The sequence below is a fragment of the Populus trichocarpa genome, chromosome 1 (genome assembly GCF_000002775.5).
Source record: "Populus trichocarpa isolate Nisqually-1 chromosome 1, P.trichocarpa_v4.1, whole genome shotgun sequence".
In the NCBI taxonomy this organism is placed as follows: Eukaryota; Viridiplantae; Streptophyta; class Magnoliopsida; order Malpighiales; family Salicaceae; genus Populus; species Populus trichocarpa.
The window spans coordinates 6,949,250-6,967,983 of record NC_037285.2 but is presented as its reverse complement, the minus strand read 5'-3'; the positions used below and the strand labels follow the sequence as shown (position 1 = coordinate 6,967,983).

Below are 18,734 nucleotides of genomic sequence, written 5' to 3'. Positions count from 1 at the left end.
TTTTATGTTTTCGGATCGTTTTGATATGCTGAACTCAAAAATAATTTTTAAAAAATATATCATTTTGATGTATTTCTAAGCAAAAATCATTTTAGACCGCAACCACAATTCCAAATAGGCTTTTAAATGCACAAACATAGAGCTTGTTTGATATTTTGTGGCAGATGTTGTTTTTCAAAGTGCTTTACACTTAGAAATGTTTTGAAATAATATTTTTTAAAAAAAATTATTTTAATATTAGCATATTAAAATAATATAAAAAAATAAAAATAAAAAAAATTAATTTTTTTCAATGATGTTTTTAAAATCGTAAAAACAAATTGGTAATACTTTACCTTAAAATAAACAACCGCAAGCAAAGGTGGACCGAGACACGTATAATCGCCAATGATAAACGGCCACGATCACCCCAACAAAATCTCCAATTTGATTGGGTGAACGGTTGAAAATCAAATTCCTATTGGTCCACGTCTTCCGTCATGACATGTCGTTGCTTCAGTTCTATAAGCTACGTAATAGAGCCTCGTTACTATATAAATCCCCACTCACTCACGAGCGATTCAAAAGAGAGAATACCGAAACAAACAGCCTTCTAAAAAACCAACACTTGATTCAATTCATTATCTCACTCACTCGACAGAAGAAACCAGAAACTCCTCCATTGTAAATCCAGAGAGAGAAGACGCGATGGCGGGCACGTGGACAGCACGTGGTGTTGTGGTATCCGCGATTATCTTATTCGGTGAGTGTTTTTGATCTCGTCAACTTGATAGATCCGATTCTGTTTGATTCTGATTGAGAAGAATGCTGTAGATCTTGATAGATATTTTTTAAGTTCTTAAACGCTGCCGTTTAGATCTGTTTAGATTTATGGTGTTGCTATCATTGATTAGGAAATGATTCGCTGTTTAAGCTGCTAGACGGTGCCATTAAGATTAGCTAGTGGTTTTTTTTTTATTGGATTAGCATAATAATTTGGATATATTTTTATTTATTTATTTTTGTTATTATAGGGTGTTTGTTTGCGATTTCGATTGCGAAAGAGGAGGCAACAAAGTTAGGAACAGTAATTGGAATAGATCTTGGAACAACATACTCGTGTGTTGGTGTTTACAAGAACGGTCATGTCGAAATCATAGCAAATGACCAAGGAAACCGTATTACGCCATCCTGGGTGGCTTTTACTGACAGCGAGAGGTTGATTGGTGAGGCTGCCAAGAATCAGGCAGCTGTCAACGCCGAGAGGACCATCTTCGATGTTAAGCGGCTAATCGGAAGAAAGTAATGGCTAATTTTCCTCCGTTTTTTTCCCGTTTTAGTAAGTTTTCACAGTGTGCTAAGGTTTTTCTCATTGCAGGTTTGAGGATAAGGAAGTACAAAAGGACATGAAACTTTTCCCATACAAGATTGTGAATAAGGATGGGAAGCCTTATATTCAGGTGAAAATCAAGGACGGGGAAACAAAGGTCTTCAGTCCTGAAGAGATTAGTGCTATGATTTTAACTAAGATGAAGGAAACAGCTGAGGCATTCCTTGGAAAGAAAATCAAGGATGCTGTTGTCACTGTTCCTGGTTAGTAAGCCTTATCTGGCCTAGTTTTTGAGTCAAATGTATCCTCAGTTTTTTACTCTCACCGATTTGGTGATCTTGTTCATTTTGCAGCATACTTCAATGATGCCCAAAGGCAAGCCACCAAGGATGCTGGCATCATTGCTGGACTCAATGTGGCTAGAATTATTAACGAGCCAACCGCCGCTGCTATTGCCTATGGTTTGGATAAGAAGGGTGGTGAAAAGAACATTCTTGTCTTTGATCTTGGTGGTGGCACATTTGATGTCAGTGTCTTGACCATAGACAATGGTGTCTTTGAGGTTCTCTCCACCAATGGTGACACTCATTTGGGAGGTGAGAATAAGAATTAGCTCTGCTTTACTCCTTTTCTTCTCCTCTTGTTGTTACATGCTTTTTGATCGTATAGCAATTGTTTATGGATGTTAAGATTACGTGGTCTATTTTATTGCAGGTGAGGATTTTGACCAGAGGATTATGGAGTACTTCATTAAGTTGATCAAGAAAAAGCACGGAAAGGATATCAGCAAGGACAACAGGGCTCTTGGAAAGCTCAGGAGGGAATGTGAGCGTGCCAAGAGAGCTCTCAGTAGCCAACACCAGGTCCGCGTGGAGATCGAATCACTTTATGATGGCATGGATTTCTCTGAGCCACTCACCAGAGCCCGTTTTGAAGAGTTGAACAATGATCTGTTCAGAAAGACCATGGGACCTGTGAAGAAGGCTATGGAAGATGCTGGTTTGGAGAAGAACCAGATTGATGAGATTGTGCTTGTTGGTGGAAGTACTAGAATTCCAAAGGTTCAACAGCTTCTTAAGGATTACTTCGATGGTAAGGAGCCGAACAAGGGTGTGAACCCTGATGAAGCTGTTGCTTTTGGTGCTGCTGTACAAGGAGGTATCTTGAGTGGAGAGGGTGGTGATGAAACCAAAGGTATTGCCATTTTTTGAATGAGGTTTTATGTTTTATTAGAGAATTAGAGGACCATTTTTGTTAAACTATTCATTAATTGACAATGGATGCTGTGGCATACGGGATGCAGATATTCTTCTCTTGGATGTGGCTCCCCTCACCCTGGGTATTGAAACTGTTGGTGGAGTGATGACCAAGTTGATTCCAAGGAACACTGTTATCCCAACCAAGAAATCTCAAGTTTTCACCACTTACCAGGATCAGCAGACTACTGTGTCCATTCAGGTAAAATGAACGGAACATTTGCTTTTCTATTATTCGGCACTGTCAATGCCTTGGAAATCTCAATTGGGTGCTTCGGTTGCATTGCAGGTTTTTGAAGGTGAAAGGAGTCTCACGAAGGACTGCAGGCTGCTTGGTAAATTCGATTTGACTGGCGTTCCTCCAGCCCCAAGGTCTGCCTCATGTACCCATTAATTCTTTCCATTGTATGCTCCCTTACTTTTATGGTAGTTCAGGTATACTGATTCTTTGACTTAACAGGGGAACCCCGCAAATTGAGGTCACGTTTGAGGTTGATGCCAATGGTATCCTGAATGTCAAGGCAGAAGACAAGGGCACTGGTAAGTCAGAGAAGATCACCATTACTAATGACAAGGGTCGTCTGAGCCAAGAGGAAATTGAGCGAATGGTTCGCGAGGCAGAGGAGTTTGCTGAGGAGGACAAGATGGTGAAGGAGAGGATTGATGCTCGTAACAGTTTGGAGACCTATGTATATAACATGAAAAACCAAATTAACGACAAAGACAAGCTTGCTGACAAGCTTGAGTCTGATGAGAAGGAGAAAATTGAAACCGCAACAAAGGAGACCCTTGAATGGCTGGACGACAATCAGAATGCCGAGAAAGAGGACTACGAAGAGAAGCTCAAAGAGGTTGAAGCAGTCTGTAACCCAATTATCACTGCTGTATATCAAAGATCCGGCGGAGCCCCAGGTGGTGGATCAGCAGAAGATCCTGAGGATGACTCACACGATGAACTCTGAGAATCTTTCAGCTTCCATTAACCCCTGCTGGAAAGCGAGGGCGAGATGAGGATGTAGGCTAGATCCAGTTGAGGATACTGTAATTTTGTTGATGCCAGAAGCTGAAGGGTTTATAACATCCCTTCTTTCTTCACATGTTTTTTCTTTTTTCTTTTGAGGTTAAAAATACATTGAATAGTTGTTTTTACTTCGTTGTATTCTCAATGTTTTAAACTTTTCCAACAAGTCCTATCTATTGAAACAGGTTGAATAGTGTTGTCCTCCCTGAAACAAACAGGACCCTTGTTCTCGTGGGGTCATGAATAATCAGCACGAGGGCAAAAGGCTTGGCCTCGTTGCTCTTTATTTTTTTATACTGTTTTGAGCAAAAAAAAAATCTGAAAAATTAATTAAATTGAAAAAATCTAAAAGAAACTAACCAATTAAAAAATCAAATATTTGGCAAGTATAGTTACAGTTGCTTTTCAAATAATTTTTTATGTCAATGATTTTTTTTATTTTTTAAAAATTATTTTTAATATTAATACATCAAAACGATCTAAAATATACAAAATATATTAAATTTTAATAAAATACAAAAATATATTTTTTGAGAACGCGGTTTGCACCGCGTTTCCAAACATATTCTACATCAGACTATTTTCTCTCCCGAACAATAAATTCATGAACTTCAATTAAACTACATCCAAGCTCTTTGCTCAGTATAAAACATTTAACACAAGTATAAAACTCATTTGAATACAACTCATATAATATGAGCAAATCTCTTTTCCTCTTCATTTTAATTCATCTCCTGTTTTTATTTTTCTTGATATTTTATAGGGTATTGCCTTTTCTATTATGTTGTAATTTGTAACTCCAATTATTTTAAATAGAATTCAATCATGTAAACTAGAACAAGTTCCTAAACAACAGAAATAATTTTGCTTCTTGGTTTTATCAATTTTTGAACAATAAAAATCAAACCAAACCAAAACCAATCAGTTTGAACCGATTTCAGTTTTAAATTTTAAAAATAATAATTTCAGTTTGATTAATTTTTTATATGAAAACCAGACCGAACAAAAAATAATCACCCATTCACTTATATACATTTATAGATTTGCTGCCAAGGTCACGACGAACACACATACAAGTTTGTCACGGGCAACTTAATGTGGAAATTTTGGTACCAAGTATGCACAGACTAGCCCCCATAGTATAGAAGACGATAACCTATTCAACAGCTTAGAGGGGACTCCGCTAACTTCAGTAAAAGCAACTAGAGACTGCCGAAATAATTATAATAGTAGTAGTAGAAGTAAAGGCACACATTCGGCTCTATCAACTAAGAGAAGACAGCCGCAAAATATTCTCTCAAGAACAAAGTAATATGCATTGCATGTGGGGTGAAAGGAGCCGTTCTTGTTCGTGAGGACATTTACCCAAAGGAAACGGATGAAAGAGGGGGGAAAAAGTTACTTTCCATTCACTTATTTTGTGAGATCATGGGGGAAAATATTTATTTGCACATAGTGAGCGGATAAGCAAGCCTGTTCTTTGAATTAAAGGCCGGATTTGGGATCGCCTGAGCCTGCTGCTACAATTCCCATTCCTACTCCATTTACTCTCGACTTATCCTCGTCTCTTGTTTCTCCTAATGCGACTTCATTACCATCCAACTCCTTAACAAGTTCATCCATCTTGCGAAATTGATAGGGCCATCTTGCATTGTAGAGGAACTGACGAAGATCAAACCTGTTATCCTCAGGTGAATAACTCTGCACACAGATGGATGAATATCAGTTTCTTGAAACCCCAATGACGATAAAAAGCTCCTGTTTTATGAAGTACCTCAGCATGATATGAAGGTGTCAAGACGGTCATTTTATGCCGATTGATGGAGTAGTACTTGAAGAAGTGTTTCACTTTGTCAGCCACCTCTAATGGAGATAATCTTGACCCCCATCTGTAGCAGAGATTCTGAAATGGACGATAGAACCAGCAGATGTGAGACTTGGAATGTAATGAGTAAATTACGAGACATAATAAGGTGTTGAAAACCAAACCTTAAACATTGACACAGGCCCACAGCGGAAAATCTTTCTCAGCCTTCCGTAAACTGAGAGTTCCTCGTATGTCATTCCCATGTCCACTTCATCAAGCTGTTTCATGCAGAATGGGGCGTTAGAATTAATTTATCACTGGGGTACAAGTAAGCGTGTTGACAGCAGAAGCATCAGTTTGAAACAAACACAAGCATCCATTTAAAGATCTATAAGATCTTCGTTATCTATAATGTGACAAATGAATCTGGTTAATGAAAGAATACCTGGCTGTAGTTGGAACGTATTGGCTCCAATTCAGCTGTTGGGGGAGCTGCTTCAATTTCTGCCAAGGAAGAGTAACCAAGATGTATGGCTGCCCATCGCAAGAATGCCCGAAGGTCCTGCTTACTAATACTTCCAATTGGATTTATATCTGCAGAGCTGCAATCATACTGCAAAAGACATGAAAATTGAATTCTCAAAAGTAGATGTGCCATTTTGACAGAACATTTTAACTAATGGTCGTACTAGCATCAAACTCCCAGAACCAATTCACTTGAAAAAACCAGGAAAAAAATGAATATATCTGATTTACAAAATTTGTAAAGTTGAAAACTCTACTCAATTTGTTAAACTATACATCATACAGATCAGGGGTGATGAAGTTATCAAGTTTACAAAGAAAAGCAGTTTGCTTTAGAACTAAAAAAAATGGAATATCTGGTTTCAAAGTTATTCAGTACCTTTGTTAGGTAACCACGCAATCCTTCATCCACATTAGAGCTACCCAAAACGAGGTAAAACCCTGGTTTGCTGTGAACCCAAGGCAAGAGTGAGGCTAGCATAAATGCTAGCACCATCCTGATTCGAGCTTGAATATTCTGCAGCCCTAGGTTTTCAATGTTAGAACCCCCATCCACCTACACAACAGAAAAAATAAAAAGAAAATTTTTATGATAAAGCTCACTCGTCCACTAGCCAGCCAACCTTTTAATTTCAGTAATAAAAAACTTTCAGGTAATCTTAAAACTATAATTCTTCAGGAAGCAAATTAAAGCCCATGCTAAGATTTCACTGATAACCTAAATCATCATTGCATAATCTGAAAAAATTACTATACAGCAACCACGAGAGAAATTACAAAGACGGAATATTTTTCCTGGGCCATCCACTGGGGTCTATTTTTCTAACCATCATTTTACCTTATAACGAGGTCGTTTGCCGGTAAGTGTTTGAAACAATGATAGCAGTGCAGATACAACACCATCTATGCTAACATCCAGATGCCATGAACCAATCTCATCCGCTAGTTCCTTTGCCCGCTTCTTTGTGTCTTCAGAACTGAAGGGGAAAAAAGATAAAAGATAAATCCAGCGACAACACAAACTTAAGTCACTGCAATCAATCTTAAGAGTGAAACACTTATATGAAGTAACCAAATAAGTTATCAGAAAGTTGGCTTCTGGAAGTGGAACTAGTCAACATCTGAAATTCCTCCAAAATTAAACCCAATAATCCTCCGAGGAGATTTACTGCATCTTTCTACTAGACAAGCTCTTTTAGACAGCAGACATGCACAAAAAATCTGGTGTTTATACCAAATCCTAAGGCAGTCAATGACAGGCCTTAACATACAAGCCCGGTAATATTGCTGAACAAGTGTTAAGGAACCTATTATCATGAGTTAACAATGTTATAGTTTTGTGCCTAGTCAATAGTAACTGTTTAGTCCTAAACAGGAATTTAAATGTTAGGAAATAAAGTTGGAAAAAAAGGTAATGATGAACTCTTAAGAAATATATACTAGTCTTCCCATTTCAAAATAGCAAAATCTTCAGATTAATCCCAAAATTTAGTTCCCAAGATTTAGTGATTTACATTTACTGACAACTGATAATCAGGCAGCATCAAATAAAATTGAATGGCAGTTACATGTAATGGAAATTCCTACGATAGTAATGACAACACTGAGCTTGTCTGAAACAGAACTATAACAACAACAATAAGAGAAAGATGAGCAGCAATTCTATGCACATGTACCAACCTATTCTCAGACCCCATAAATACAGTATAAAATATTCGTTTTGCAAATTCCTTGCTGTCAGTAGGAAACTGCCCATCAGTATAATTGCCAATTCTTATTGCATCAGCTTTGACCTGTTCATCCCCGTTATCAATTTCTGCAAGCAACATGTAAAAACCAATCAGTGAATAGTAATCATAGGATTTAGGGATGGCTGTTTCAGGTTTTCAAGACAGGGGCAGGCAGATACTGCCTGATATGCCTTCTTAGTTCACCCCTACTAACCTCATAAACTAGAGTCATGGCTCTTGATTAATAACAGCTCAAAATCTTGGCTGTGTATAGCCAGCTGGGTACTGAATTCAGCTCAAGGCACTTGGTTGTGTATATTGATAGCTATGACTAGTTAACTGGGCTACTGATGATCTCCTTTAGTAGTGGGAAACATAACAAAAAGGTAAAACTTAAAACAGTGAAATGGTTGCATTGAAAAAATTGACCTTTTACAACAAGCTGGCACATGCAGCCAACTATAGCAGCTACAGAGGAGCTATCTGCGCCACCAGAAAGAGGAAGCAAAAATCCAGAAGCTCCGCTTCTTCTTAAATAGTCCCATAGCCAGCAACCAGGGCCAAAGGCTATTTCCTCCTCGGGAGAGTGATAATTAATCTGCAAATCATAAATCAAGCCTAATTTAATAAACTTAAATATTTGATTCACAGGTGCCATAGTCTAGTAAATATCATTGATAGTCTTCAAAACTTAGGTGATAACATCAGGTATTCCTGATTTAACAATAGTGAAGGACCAAGAGGAAACCTTAAGGGGGCTAGAAAGGGACATTTGCATGCTAAAAGGCTGACAGAGCTTGTATGGCACCAGGACTGATGATACTGTGTTTTTGTAACTCGCTTGTTCTTGAAAACTACTAATAGATCCTCTTAGACTAGCAACCTGCCATCAAGCCAGAGACAAAATGCATCAGAGCCAACTGCTTCAAACATAAAACATGAGAGTATAATAATATTACAGGTTCTGAAATGCTGTGAAATTTTATCAACAAAGCAAATCAGCTGACAAGCATGTATTAGGAAATGCTCTCTCGTGAAGTTTTTCAGCAATCCATAAATACTATTGTTCTCTAGAAGTGCAAAAGTATAGCATACCGCATCCAGATCCACTTGGGCAAGAACAACCTCACTATCCCTTAAAGAAAACTGTGAGCCTTGGGCAACCACTTCTCCATTCACAACAACGCAAGAGCACCCATCTGAGAAAATGATCTGTTAACCACAGAATTTCAAACAATTCTCTTTTTTAAAACACACTAATGAACTAACCAATCAAGAAGCAGAGTTATTGGAAGGTGTAAGCATCGAACCATAAAAACCACAATATGTGCAAAGTATAAGCTTCTATATGGGAATTAAGGTAATGTTTGCACTAAACAAAATACAAGCAGCATTAAAATTAAATGCAATCACCAGAAACTAAGAGCATCTGTATACCGTAATAAAGGCGGCCACCATCGCATCCTTGGTGATTACTGTACATGTAAACTCCTCCACAAGTATGAGTAGCACCTATAAAAGCGCGAAGACGAACATCAAGCTTTCTCAATTGGTGGTGACTTCCACTTGCATTCATAAACACTTCAACCCCATTGAGTGCAAGCTCAGCATGAGGAGGGATAGGAGTGAAAAGCTCTTCACAAACTTCGGCAGCAACAGCTCTACATACGAGTAAATTCTAAAATTACCATTTAGTTGAAGCAACCTATCAATAACCAAAAAACAAAAGAACAGAAAGAGCAACCAGAATCACGATCACTTACGTATCTAAAAACTGCACATATCCATAACCAAAATGCACTGATTTCTGTGAAATAGCCTCGGCAATTTCACTAGGGAGCTGAAAGTCCACAAGCTGATCTTTGTGTTTCCATGCTGTAAACCACCTGAGTTCTCTATAATTCCCATCATTTGCGAGCCACATTTTCGGACGAATCATAATAATCTTTCTGTTAAAGCACAAAACTTGACAATTATAACGCTCTGATCCTTTAATTACAGGCATTCCTATACTACACAATATCCCATCTGTCCAATCACCTACCAATATCTCTTTCAAGCACTCCCAGCTGCAATAAAGATCAAAACTTTCACTCTTAATCACCAATTCAAGCACATAAAAATACAAAACAAACAAAACCCAGATCATATAAATGAAACTGAAACTGACCCATGATTGATAGTGTCAAGTTCCAAGAAATGATCTTCACAGCCATAACCAGTGATTTCAAGCTCAGGGCCAAGTCTAATAACAGCACCAGCTTGTTTAGCTTGGGTTATTGACTCTTTTATGTTTTTTAAATTACAGTCAAAATCCATTGCCCATTGGTTCAAGTTACAAGTAGCTACCTTTAACAGCCTCATAGTGTTTTCAAATCCTAAGAACCAAGAAAAAGTTTCAAACTTTACTCTATGAAAACAACAATAAGGAGCTCAAAATTCAAGAAGGATGGAAATAATTTCAGTAATTTCAAGTGGTGATAATGACAATGGTGTTTTACCGTTTTGGGGTGGATGAAGAGGAGAGAGATTTGTGGCCTTGTGTTTTATTTTTATTTTATTTTTTTTGGGGGGGGGTTGGGGTGTAGTGGAATTGGATTCTGTTAATTTAGGATTTGGAGGGAATTGTATTTTGTTGTGGTTTATATTAATAAAGTAGGAATTGAAAGAAAGACTATGGTTTTGAATTCTTTATTTATTTATTTTTGGGTTTATTGAATTTATTTTGGGCTTCCAGGATCCTTTGATGGGTTTGGGTTACTGACTATGGTTGTTTGTTGAACATGTTTATAAATGTAGTTTGTCTAATATTTTTTAAAATATATATTAAAATAATATTTTTTAAATTTATTTTTGATAATAATACATTAACACGATTTAAAAATATCAAAAAATTTATTTTAAAACAAAAAAAATTAAATTTTTATAAAAACACTTTCTGGCCGCCAAAACAAATCAACCTTATATAAATTGATCATTTTTCCTATCTAGTAGAGATTATTTATTTAAATTGAGTTCTTTTTAATGTTCGGATATGAAAACATATATTTTAGAAAAATATATATTTTAAATTAGCACATAAATTGATTACTCTCTTGTTGTCTGAAAAAAAATCTTGAATTCAAATACAAATATTACTTGTGAAAGTTGAGTTATTTAACCATCTTTGTATTGAAATTGTGAGATTCACCACAAATTATATTGCAGACTAATTCCAAGCTGTTAGGGTTTAGAGATTTTTTTTAATTAATTCTGAAATACAATTAATTCTAAAAACTAAACAAATTGTGTCTGAAACATGATAATTTATTTTCCTTTTCTATTTCCTGTATAATTTTTACTTTTTCAGTGATTTATAATCTTAGTTTTAAATTTTTATGCATTCATTTTTTTTGTGTTCTCTTGAGTTTTGACAAATCCTGAATTACTTTTGATGGAATATAGAGGAAAGGGTAATTGTCAAAGACAAGACTGATTCAGTTGATCTATAAAAGACAGTATTTTTAACAACAATCTATACTTCGTGTATACATGTTCTCCAAGAAATTGTATTAGAGGTGAGTAAAAAAATTAAAAAATTGATTAAATCGAGAAAATCAGAAAAAAATAACTAAAAAAACCGATTAAAATTTTGAAAAAACCGGACGGTTCGGTTCGGTTTCGGTTTTATAAGCAAAAAACCCGAACCAAACTGAAAAAACCGAGCCAAATCTGAAAAAACCAAGCCAAAATCGAGAAAACCGAGCCAAACCGGTTTGAACAGGTTTTGTCCTAAAAAACCGAACCAAAATTGGTCGGTTTGAATCGGTTTCGGTTTTTTTAAAAAAAAAATTCGGTTTGATTATTTTTTTTGATAAAAACCAAACCGAACTAAAAATGATCATCCCTAAATTATATTACTTCACATGCATGAGAAGAAAAGAAGAAACATGAATGTTTAAATCTTGAAAAGGACACATTTCAACCCCTCAACTACAAATTAATTTTCAATTTGACCCTTCAAACATTCCCCAATGAATCTCCATCACTAAAATTTATGACAAAAATAACGGTTCTTTCATAACATTGAAGGAAAAACTTCAAGGAAGGGATTGATTGGGCAACTCCCAATATAAAAAGGACCCAATCAAGAAATACTCTTTGTTTAGGATCCAATCAATAATTAAGGATAGATAGAGATAAACACATCCCAGTGAGTGTCGAGAGTATGGTAAATGTTATATTTTAAAATACTTTTTTATTTAAAAAACAAAAATTTAATTTGAAAAAAATTTCAAAAAATAATGAAACGGCTGCTGAACCGTAACACTAAACAGGCCTGAAGAACAAAATGAACCCTACAACACACTCATGGACTCATGGATCCGATACTAAAATCCAAGGCCCATTGAAGTTTATTAATAAAAAACCCACCTCATCGAAGCCTAAAAATAAATAAAAATTCTATTAAGCCCATGAAAACGTCGTCGTTTATTTTAGCGAAAGCAAAATACAATCTCCAGTCCAGGTTTCGTCTCTCGCCCACTTTCACCTCTATGGTCTCTCCCTCTCCCTGCGAACAAAACCATATCGTTCTCTGCTCGTAGCCATGACAGAAGTGGCGAACTCAGTGGTTCACGAGGTGCTTGGCCCCCGATTCCTGGAAGTCGATCAACCAATCATCGATTACATAATCAACGTCCTCGCCGACGAAGATTTTGATTTCGGCGATGAAGGCGAAGGCGCTTTTAATGCCATCGGTGAACTCCTCGTCGGGGCCGAATGCGTCTCCGATTTCTCCGAATGTCGCCTGGTAAATGCAAACAGCTTCAAATTAATATCATCGCCTAGAAAAACTAATTGATTCAACTTGTTTGGATAGCTTTAAATAGAAAATTGAGCGACAGCGTTGGTGTTTTATGTGAATTTTTGAATTGTTTTTGTTGTGGAAATCATTGCATTGATTTAGGTTTGTAGTAAGCTGAGTGACAAGTTCGGGAAGCATGGATTGGTGAAACCGAAACCGACGGTAAGGAGTCTTACGACTCCGTTTCGAATGGATGATGGAATGGACGAGGAAGTAAAGAAGAAGAAGCCGGAGCCCATTGATGGTCCTGTTCTCACCGAGCGTGATAAAATGAAGATTGAAAGGAGAAAGAGGAAGGATGAGCGCCAACGAGAGGTATAATTTTGATGGGACTTCTATAATTCGATGATTGTCTAGATTTTTGTAGCTGTTGTTGATGATGTTTGTGCTGTCCTGATTGTGCAGGCACAGTACCAAATACATCTGGCGGAAATGGAGGCGGTTAGAGCTGGAATGCCTGTTGCATGTGTAACTCATGATGGTGGTGGTGGAGGACCAAATATTAAGGACATTCATCTGGAAAATTTCAATATCTCCGTGGGTGGTCGGGATCTCATTGTAGATGGTTCTGTGACACTTTCTTTTGGGAGGCATTATGGTGGGTTCTTGTCTCTCCTTCATGGCTTTATGCTGAAAAATAGGAAAAGAAGGAATTAAAAAACTGAAAATGATAGTTAGGCAATAACTAGACCAGATATTAAATACAGTTTTGCTTTGCTGTTATAGCTGTTTTCTAGTTATGATACTAATTTACTGCACCTTTCATGCAGGGCTTGTTGGAAGAAACGGTACAGGAAAAACAACTTTCCTCAGGTACATGGCTCTGCATGCCATTGATGGTATTCCTCGAAATTGCCAAATTTTACATGTTGAGCAAGAAGTGGTTGGTGATGATATATCAGCATTGCAATGTGTTCTGGACTCTGATATTGAGAGAACCCGGCTTTTGGAAGAAGAGGTTCGTCTACATGCACAACAGGTCAGTGTGTAGTTTTCTCTGTGGTGAATGTCACCCTTTTCAGTTTTTTTCCTGTTGCTCTTGCCTTTTGGGGTAGTCATTGCTTGTATTCTTGCTGACACATTGATTCTTGTCCTCAAGAGAGACTTGGACTTTGAGGATGCCACTGGAAATGGAAAGGGTGATCAGATTGGGGCAGTTAACAAAGATGCTATTTCACAAAGGCTTGAGGAAATATATAAGAGGCTTGAGTTAATCGATGCATATTCTGCGGAAGCACGTGCTGCTTCCATTCTTGCGGTCAGCACTTGAATCTTTCTTGCACTTCCTGACTCTATCAGTGCTTGCTTGATCAGGCCTGAAACTAAAATAAAAAACTGTTGGCATCTAATGTATACTATTGATTGAAACTGGCTTTGGCTCCAACAAAATAATAGGGTGTGAACATAAAATCTAAATAAAGCTTTGGATAGCTGATAGTAAAAATGAGGGAATATAAGATCTAGGCGCAAGAGATGCCCTTATGGATTTCTCCACAAAAACACTGCTACAGTACTGAAACCCTGTCTTTGGGTTGATTCGGCATGGACCGTTTAGATGGTTCACCTTGCTTGATGCACTATTCTCATCATCAATGAATATTTGCAGGGTCTTAGTTTCTCCCCAGAAATGCAGAAGAAGGCAACCAAAACTTTTTCAGGAGGATGGAGGATGAGAATAGCTCTTGCTCGTGCTCTGTTTATAGAGCCTGATGTATTGCTGCTTGATGAACCTACGGTACAACATATTCTATATTCCTCTTCAGGATATACTTGTTATTCAGTATAACTTGGTTATTTACTTCTTAATCATTTTTACAGAATCATCTTGATCTCCATGCTGTCCTGTGGCTGGAATCTTACTTGGTGAAGTGGCCGAAAACGTTTATAGTTGTTTCCCATGCTAGAGAATTCTTGAACACAGTAATATTCACATTGCTGCTTATTAAGTATTGATCATTTTAGGTTGCCAATTTTTTTCTATCCACTGTTTCTTAACTTACAGGTTTGTTTGCAGGTGGTCACTGATATTCTCCACTTACAAGGGCAAAAACTGACTGGTTACAAAGGTGATTATGATACCTTTGAAAGGACACGGGAAGAGCAAATTAAGAACCAACGGAAGGCAATTGAGGCAAATGAAAAATCAAGAGCCCACATGCAGGTTAATTCAAATGCCCTGCCCTAACAATTCTGTGATGTGAATAATGTCAAGCCCATTTTCCATGTCAATTTATTGATTTGGTGTTTTATGCCCCCCCACCCCACAGTTTTTTGTGCTTTTGACAGCATCTTTGGAATTTTGTGGTGCATAGATCAGAGAATTTCAAAATTGCACTACCACTTGTTTGAATTACAATATTTAGCTAAACCAAGATTTCCAGATTATATCAAGTCTTGTGTATGACATGTAAATGTTCTTTGTGATGCAGACCTTTATTGACAAGTTCCGTTATAATGCAAAGAGGGCATCTCTTGTACAGTCAAGAATCAAGGTGCGTGTTATAATCATTTTGGTGGATGATTTTAAATTGAAGAGCTCAGCCCTTTTAATGCTCTTTTTGCTTGTTAAACCAATACTTATCCTCTCCTTTGAATTCAGGCACTGGACCGATTGGGTCATATGGATGAGATTGTTAATGACCCCGAGTATGCATCTCTCTTCCTATGTGGTTGACTCGTTTTTAAATTTCACATGAATTAGGTTCAGTTACCCCCTATAGTTTTATTCATTGGAACCATATTTACCGTTTCTCGGTGTGCAGCTATAAATTTGAGTTTCCAACTCCAGACGATAGACCTGGTGCTCCTATAATAAGTTTCAGGTTTGAGTTGCTGCTTATGTAGCCATATTTTGGATTTATTTATGTGATGCTCTTTGGATTCTTTTAGTACCCACTGCAATTTGTTTATTATTATTATTATGAAGCCATGAAATTGAGAAAATCACACATGATATCATTGATGTTTGGTAAATCTGAATACAGTGATGCATCATTTGGTTATCCCGGTGGCCCTTTAATGTTCAAGAACTTGAATTTTGGGATCGATTTGGATAGCCGTATTGCAAGTAAGGATGCCTGCCACTGCGAAAACATCTTTCTTTTTTATTACTGCAATAGACCATCCAGTATGGTACAAGTTATTAAAATGGTATACTATCTGTAAGGTTGCTATTATCTTATATGTTATTCCTCATTCATCCAGTGGTTGGACCAAATGGCATTGGCAAATCAACAATACTAAAACTAATAGCAGGGGAGCTACAACCAACCTCTGGTACAGTCTTTCGTTCTGCAAAGGTATCTTACCAGCTCCTTTTATTGAGCATCTCAAATAATAATTTGCTACCAATGCTAATACTTGTCATATATGAAGAGTTTGTGCCACGGGATCCTCTTTCAATGATAAAAGTCATCTCTTTCTGTGGGAGAAAAATAATAATTTTATATATGGGAAGACATCCTGTTTTCTTTTGTAATTGATGGTGGAACATTTCAAAGTTTAATCTTGTCATCATTTTGCGTAACATCTCACTTGAATCTGACGAGGAATAAAATGACAGGTCCGCATTGCTGTGTTTAGTCAGCACCATGTTGATGGACTGGATCTATCTTCCAATCCCCTTCTGTATATGATGCGTTGCTTCCCAGTGAGTTTTTACTTTGGAAAATTATGCTTTCATTTTTTGTTTTCTTGCGACATGGTTTTATGAATTTGTTAGATTTCCTGGTTTTAGCGAGGATAGTGATCAGAGTACCTGGAGTTCTTCTGAGAATAGTAGAAATACATCATTGAACCTTAGTGCGTTCTTCTTGAGATCTGGAAAATGTAAGTTAGGAAGACCAAGAAGCAGAAAATAAGTTATCTCCTCTTCTGCTTCATGTTGCATTTTAAAGCAGATGACTTAGAATGGTCACAGGAATATTTGATTTTATTTCCATAGTTAGTGATGCTCTGTTCTGAAATAAGGGCCCATATCCATTCTTATTTGTCAATTATTGTACATAGCCAAAAATATCCATGAATCTCTTGTCATGATCAGCCCATTATCCAAGGATAGAGATGCTGCGGTGGTCCAGTTAGGGAGAAATCCTGCCCAGAGACTTTTTACTGGACTTAGGATAATATCCAGATTGATGTATTGGTAGCCTAAAGTCATTCTGGATTTGAAATAACCTTTTAGTTGGTGGTTGGAGATTGTACAATGTATTACCCTTTCAGCCAATTCTCTCTGTCATGCCTTCCCCTATTTTGGTTTTTTTTTTTTCCTTCTCTTCATGTTATTTATTTGAACAAAAGCTTTCTTTTAGGGAGTGCCTGAACAAAAGCTTCGAGCTCACTTAGGTTCTTTTGGTGTTACGGGAAATCTTGCACTTCAACCGATGTACACCTTGTCTGGTATGTTTGTTCTCTTCTGCATGCCTTCTTCTTATCATAAACTGTAGATCCAATTAGATCCTTCTGAACCAAAGCTTGACTTGGGTTTCAAAAGGAGTTTGATATTCTTTGGCTCAAGTCAAGCATGGGTATGCAAACAAGATGCAATTTATGTTTTAAGCATGAAGCAATAATGGTAATAATGACTTGTGGATTGCTTTTGTCTGATGCTGATGCATTAACATTTTTTTTTGTGTGTAATTGCTTTTTATTATTAGGTGGTCAGAAAAGCAGGGTTGCATTTGCAAAGATAACTTTCAAGAAACCACACATAATATTGCTTGATGAGCCATCCAATCATCTTGTAAGTCATTATCGTTCTCCTCCACTCTTTTCTGCCCATTTTTTTGTTGCTGTCAAACATGTTGGGAGGTGTTGAAATATGGGAAATGATAATTTGTTCATTTGTCCTACTGATTTTGTGTTGGAGAGTTGGAGTGTGAAATATTCATTTAAGCTTTCAGTTTATTTATGCGGAAAGGAACATATACAAATGTGGTTATAAAGATAAAGCTTTCTGGTTACCTAGACATAGTATTATCTTTTCCTTTGTTTCATTATTTTGTTGATGAAAAACTGTAGCCGGGTAATAGGATTGTAGCTTTTCTGATTTTAATTCTGAATTAATACAATAACATCATAGCAACTTCTTGCAACACACTGATATATGTCAACTTGCAGGATTTGGATGCGGTGGAGGCACTAATCCAAGGCCTTGTTTTGTTCCAAGGAGGGATTCTCATGGTATTGCATGTGTTCATTTGTACAATTACTTTTTGCTGATTTCATTTATCAAAATAAACGATTGAGTCAAGATAATATGATTTTCAATTCTCCAAACAAAAAAAAAAAAAAAGAGGAAAAAGAAATAAAACATTACTGGCATGTTTTTATACAACTTCTGGTCTTTCTTGCTTGCAGGTTAGTCATGATGAGCATTTAATTTCTGGAAGTGTGGATGAACTATGGGTGGTATCGCAAGGAAGGGTGACACCTTTCCACGGGACTTTCCTGGATTATAAGAAGATACTCCAATCATCTTGAATATACTCTGTCTGAGTTCTCAATTAGTCATGGTGCAGTAGGATGGATGGCATAGATTGATTGGCACAAATGACTCAGGCCCCTTGTAACTTTGGTTTTGATTCATGAACTAGAATGAAGAAGAAGAAGAAAAGGCTTACTGAATACAGTGCGTTGTGCGATTTGGAATGCCGCATCTAGTCCACAACACTCTAGTACCTTATTGCCGAGTACTTGAGATTACCTCGATATTGCGAATCGATACTGTCCTTATCTTGTGGAGAATCAGATGAGTTCTGTGAATTGAAGTTTTGCTAAACCTATACAATCTCATTTGCATGATTGGTAACTTATCCAAGTGTTCTTTTCAATGAATTATATCACCAGGTATTTTTGCGTTTGCTTGTTCAATTCTTGATTAATGTCTAGATGTGAGGAAATCCTCGAAGGCTTGTTTACTTCTTTTAAATGCGGTATTGAAATGGATCCTCTACTATAAAGAGAAATGGTCCCCGCCATGATGAAACTTAACCCACATTTGTTTACAGGTGAGGCACGGTAGACCCTAGCTTGGAGGAGGTCGACTAGGGATTTGATCTTATGGCCTTAGGGAAGGCCATATGCTATTGCAGCACTTGAGTCCACTGTGTTTCATATTACAAAAGAATATAAGAAACGATCGATTGTTAATCTTAGTTTCATAATTATATTAAAAAAAATGTTATATTTAATTTCTTCACTTTCTTTCTTCTTCTTTTTTTAATAAAATTATGATCATAG

General features: G+C 36.9%; 3 protein-coding genes across 4 annotated transcripts; 2 read left to right on the top strand and 1 right to left on the bottom strand.

The window, feature by feature from the left end:
• The first annotated feature begins 549 nt into the window (after positions 1-549).
• On the top strand, positions 550-3,779 carry LOC7477835 (luminal-binding protein 5). The gene is made up of 8 exons (XM_002299412.3): positions 550-742; positions 1,014-1,281; positions 1,358-1,572; positions 1,663-1,905; positions 2,024-2,503; positions 2,613-2,767; positions 2,855-2,937; positions 3,026-3,779. The coding sequence occupies exons 1-8, from the start codon at positions 688-690 to the stop codon at positions 3,525-3,527; spliced, it is 2,001 nt and encodes a 666-aa protein (XP_002299448.1). The 5' UTR covers positions 550-687; the 3' UTR covers positions 3,528-3,779.
• A 995-nt stretch (positions 3,780-4,774) lies between these two features.
• On the bottom strand, positions 4,775-10,224 carry LOC7467060 (glutamine-dependent NAD(+) synthetase). 2 transcript variants are annotated; one of them, XM_024600098.2, is made up of 13 exons: positions 9,819-10,224; positions 9,412-9,717; positions 9,086-9,309; positions 8,744-8,847; positions 8,397-8,531; positions 8,078-8,246; positions 7,599-7,734; positions 6,757-6,895; positions 6,298-6,435; positions 5,839-6,006; positions 5,576-5,671; positions 5,361-5,489; positions 4,775-5,287 (listed from the first exon to the last, which is right to left on the bottom strand). In XM_024600098.2, the coding sequence occupies exons 1-13, from the start codon at positions 10,010-10,012 to the stop codon at positions 5,072-5,074; spliced, it is 2,154 nt and encodes a 717-aa protein (XP_024455866.1). In that variant the 5' UTR covers positions 10,013-10,224; the 3' UTR covers positions 4,775-5,071. The 2 variants fall into 2 exon arrangements, with proteins under 2 accessions (XP_024455866.1, XP_002297960.1); XM_002297924.4 differs by having other exon boundaries at positions 6,298-6,474; positions 9,819-10,223.
• Positions 10,225-12,135: 1,911 nt separating this feature from the next.
• Positions 12,136-18,365, top strand: LOC7467059 (ABC transporter F family member 3). Its single transcript, XM_002299411.3, has 18 exons — positions 12,136-12,440; positions 12,597-12,809; positions 12,900-13,092; positions 13,265-13,473; positions 13,594-13,752; positions 14,101-14,229; positions 14,313-14,414; positions 14,509-14,655; positions 14,924-14,986; positions 15,094-15,140; positions 15,257-15,316; positions 15,479-15,561; positions 15,699-15,793; positions 16,057-16,143; positions 16,805-16,892; positions 17,150-17,235; positions 17,613-17,675; positions 17,853-18,365. The coding sequence occupies exons 1-18, from the start codon at positions 12,237-12,239 to the stop codon at positions 17,973-17,975; spliced, it is 2,151 nt and encodes a 716-aa protein (XP_002299447.1). The 5' UTR covers positions 12,136-12,236; the 3' UTR covers positions 17,976-18,365.
• The last annotated feature ends 369 nt before the right edge of the window (positions 18,366-18,734 follow it).

What these genes read in the sequence shown, in the direction of transcription:
- LOC7477835 (XM_002299412.3), top strand. Translation starts at nt 688, where the DNA reads ATGGCGGGCACGTGGACAGCACGTGGTGTTGTGGTATCCGCGATTATC. An exon ending in AAGCGGCTAATCGGAAGAAA is followed by an intron (nt 1,282 to 1,357) that starts GTAATGGCTAAT and finishes TTCTCATTGCAG; the next exon opens with GTTTGAGGATAAGGAAGTAC. An exon ending in AGACTACTGTGTCCATTCAG is followed by an intron (nt 2,768 to 2,854) that starts GTAAAATGAACG and finishes GTTGCATTGCAG; the next exon opens with GTTTTTGAAGGTGAAAGGAG.
- LOC7467060 (XM_002297924.4), bottom strand. Translation starts at nt 10,012, where the DNA reads ATGAGGCTGTTAAAGGTAGCTACTTGTAACTTGAACCAATGGGCAATG. An exon ending in CTTGACACTATCAATCATGG is followed by an intron (nt 9,718 to 9,818) that starts GTCAGTTTCAGT and finishes TCTTTATTGCAG; the next exon opens with CTGGGAGTGCTTGAAAGAGA. An exon ending in CCCTTTCTAGCCCCCTTAAG is followed by an intron (nt 8,247 to 8,396) that starts GTTTCCTCTTGG and finishes TATGATTTGCAG; the next exon opens with ATTAATTATCACTCTCCCGA.
- LOC7467059 (XM_002299411.3), top strand. Translation starts at nt 12,237, where the DNA reads ATGACAGAAGTGGCGAACTCAGTGGTTCACGAGGTGCTTGGCCCCCGA. An exon ending in CTAGAGAATTCTTGAACACA is followed by an intron (nt 14,415 to 14,508) that starts GTAATATTCACA and finishes GTTTGTTTGCAG; the next exon opens with GTGGTCACTGATATTCTCCA. An exon ending in GAGATTGTTAATGACCCCGA is followed by an intron (nt 15,141 to 15,256) that starts GTATGCATCTCT and finishes CTCGGTGTGCAG; the next exon opens with CTATAAATTTGAGTTTCCAA.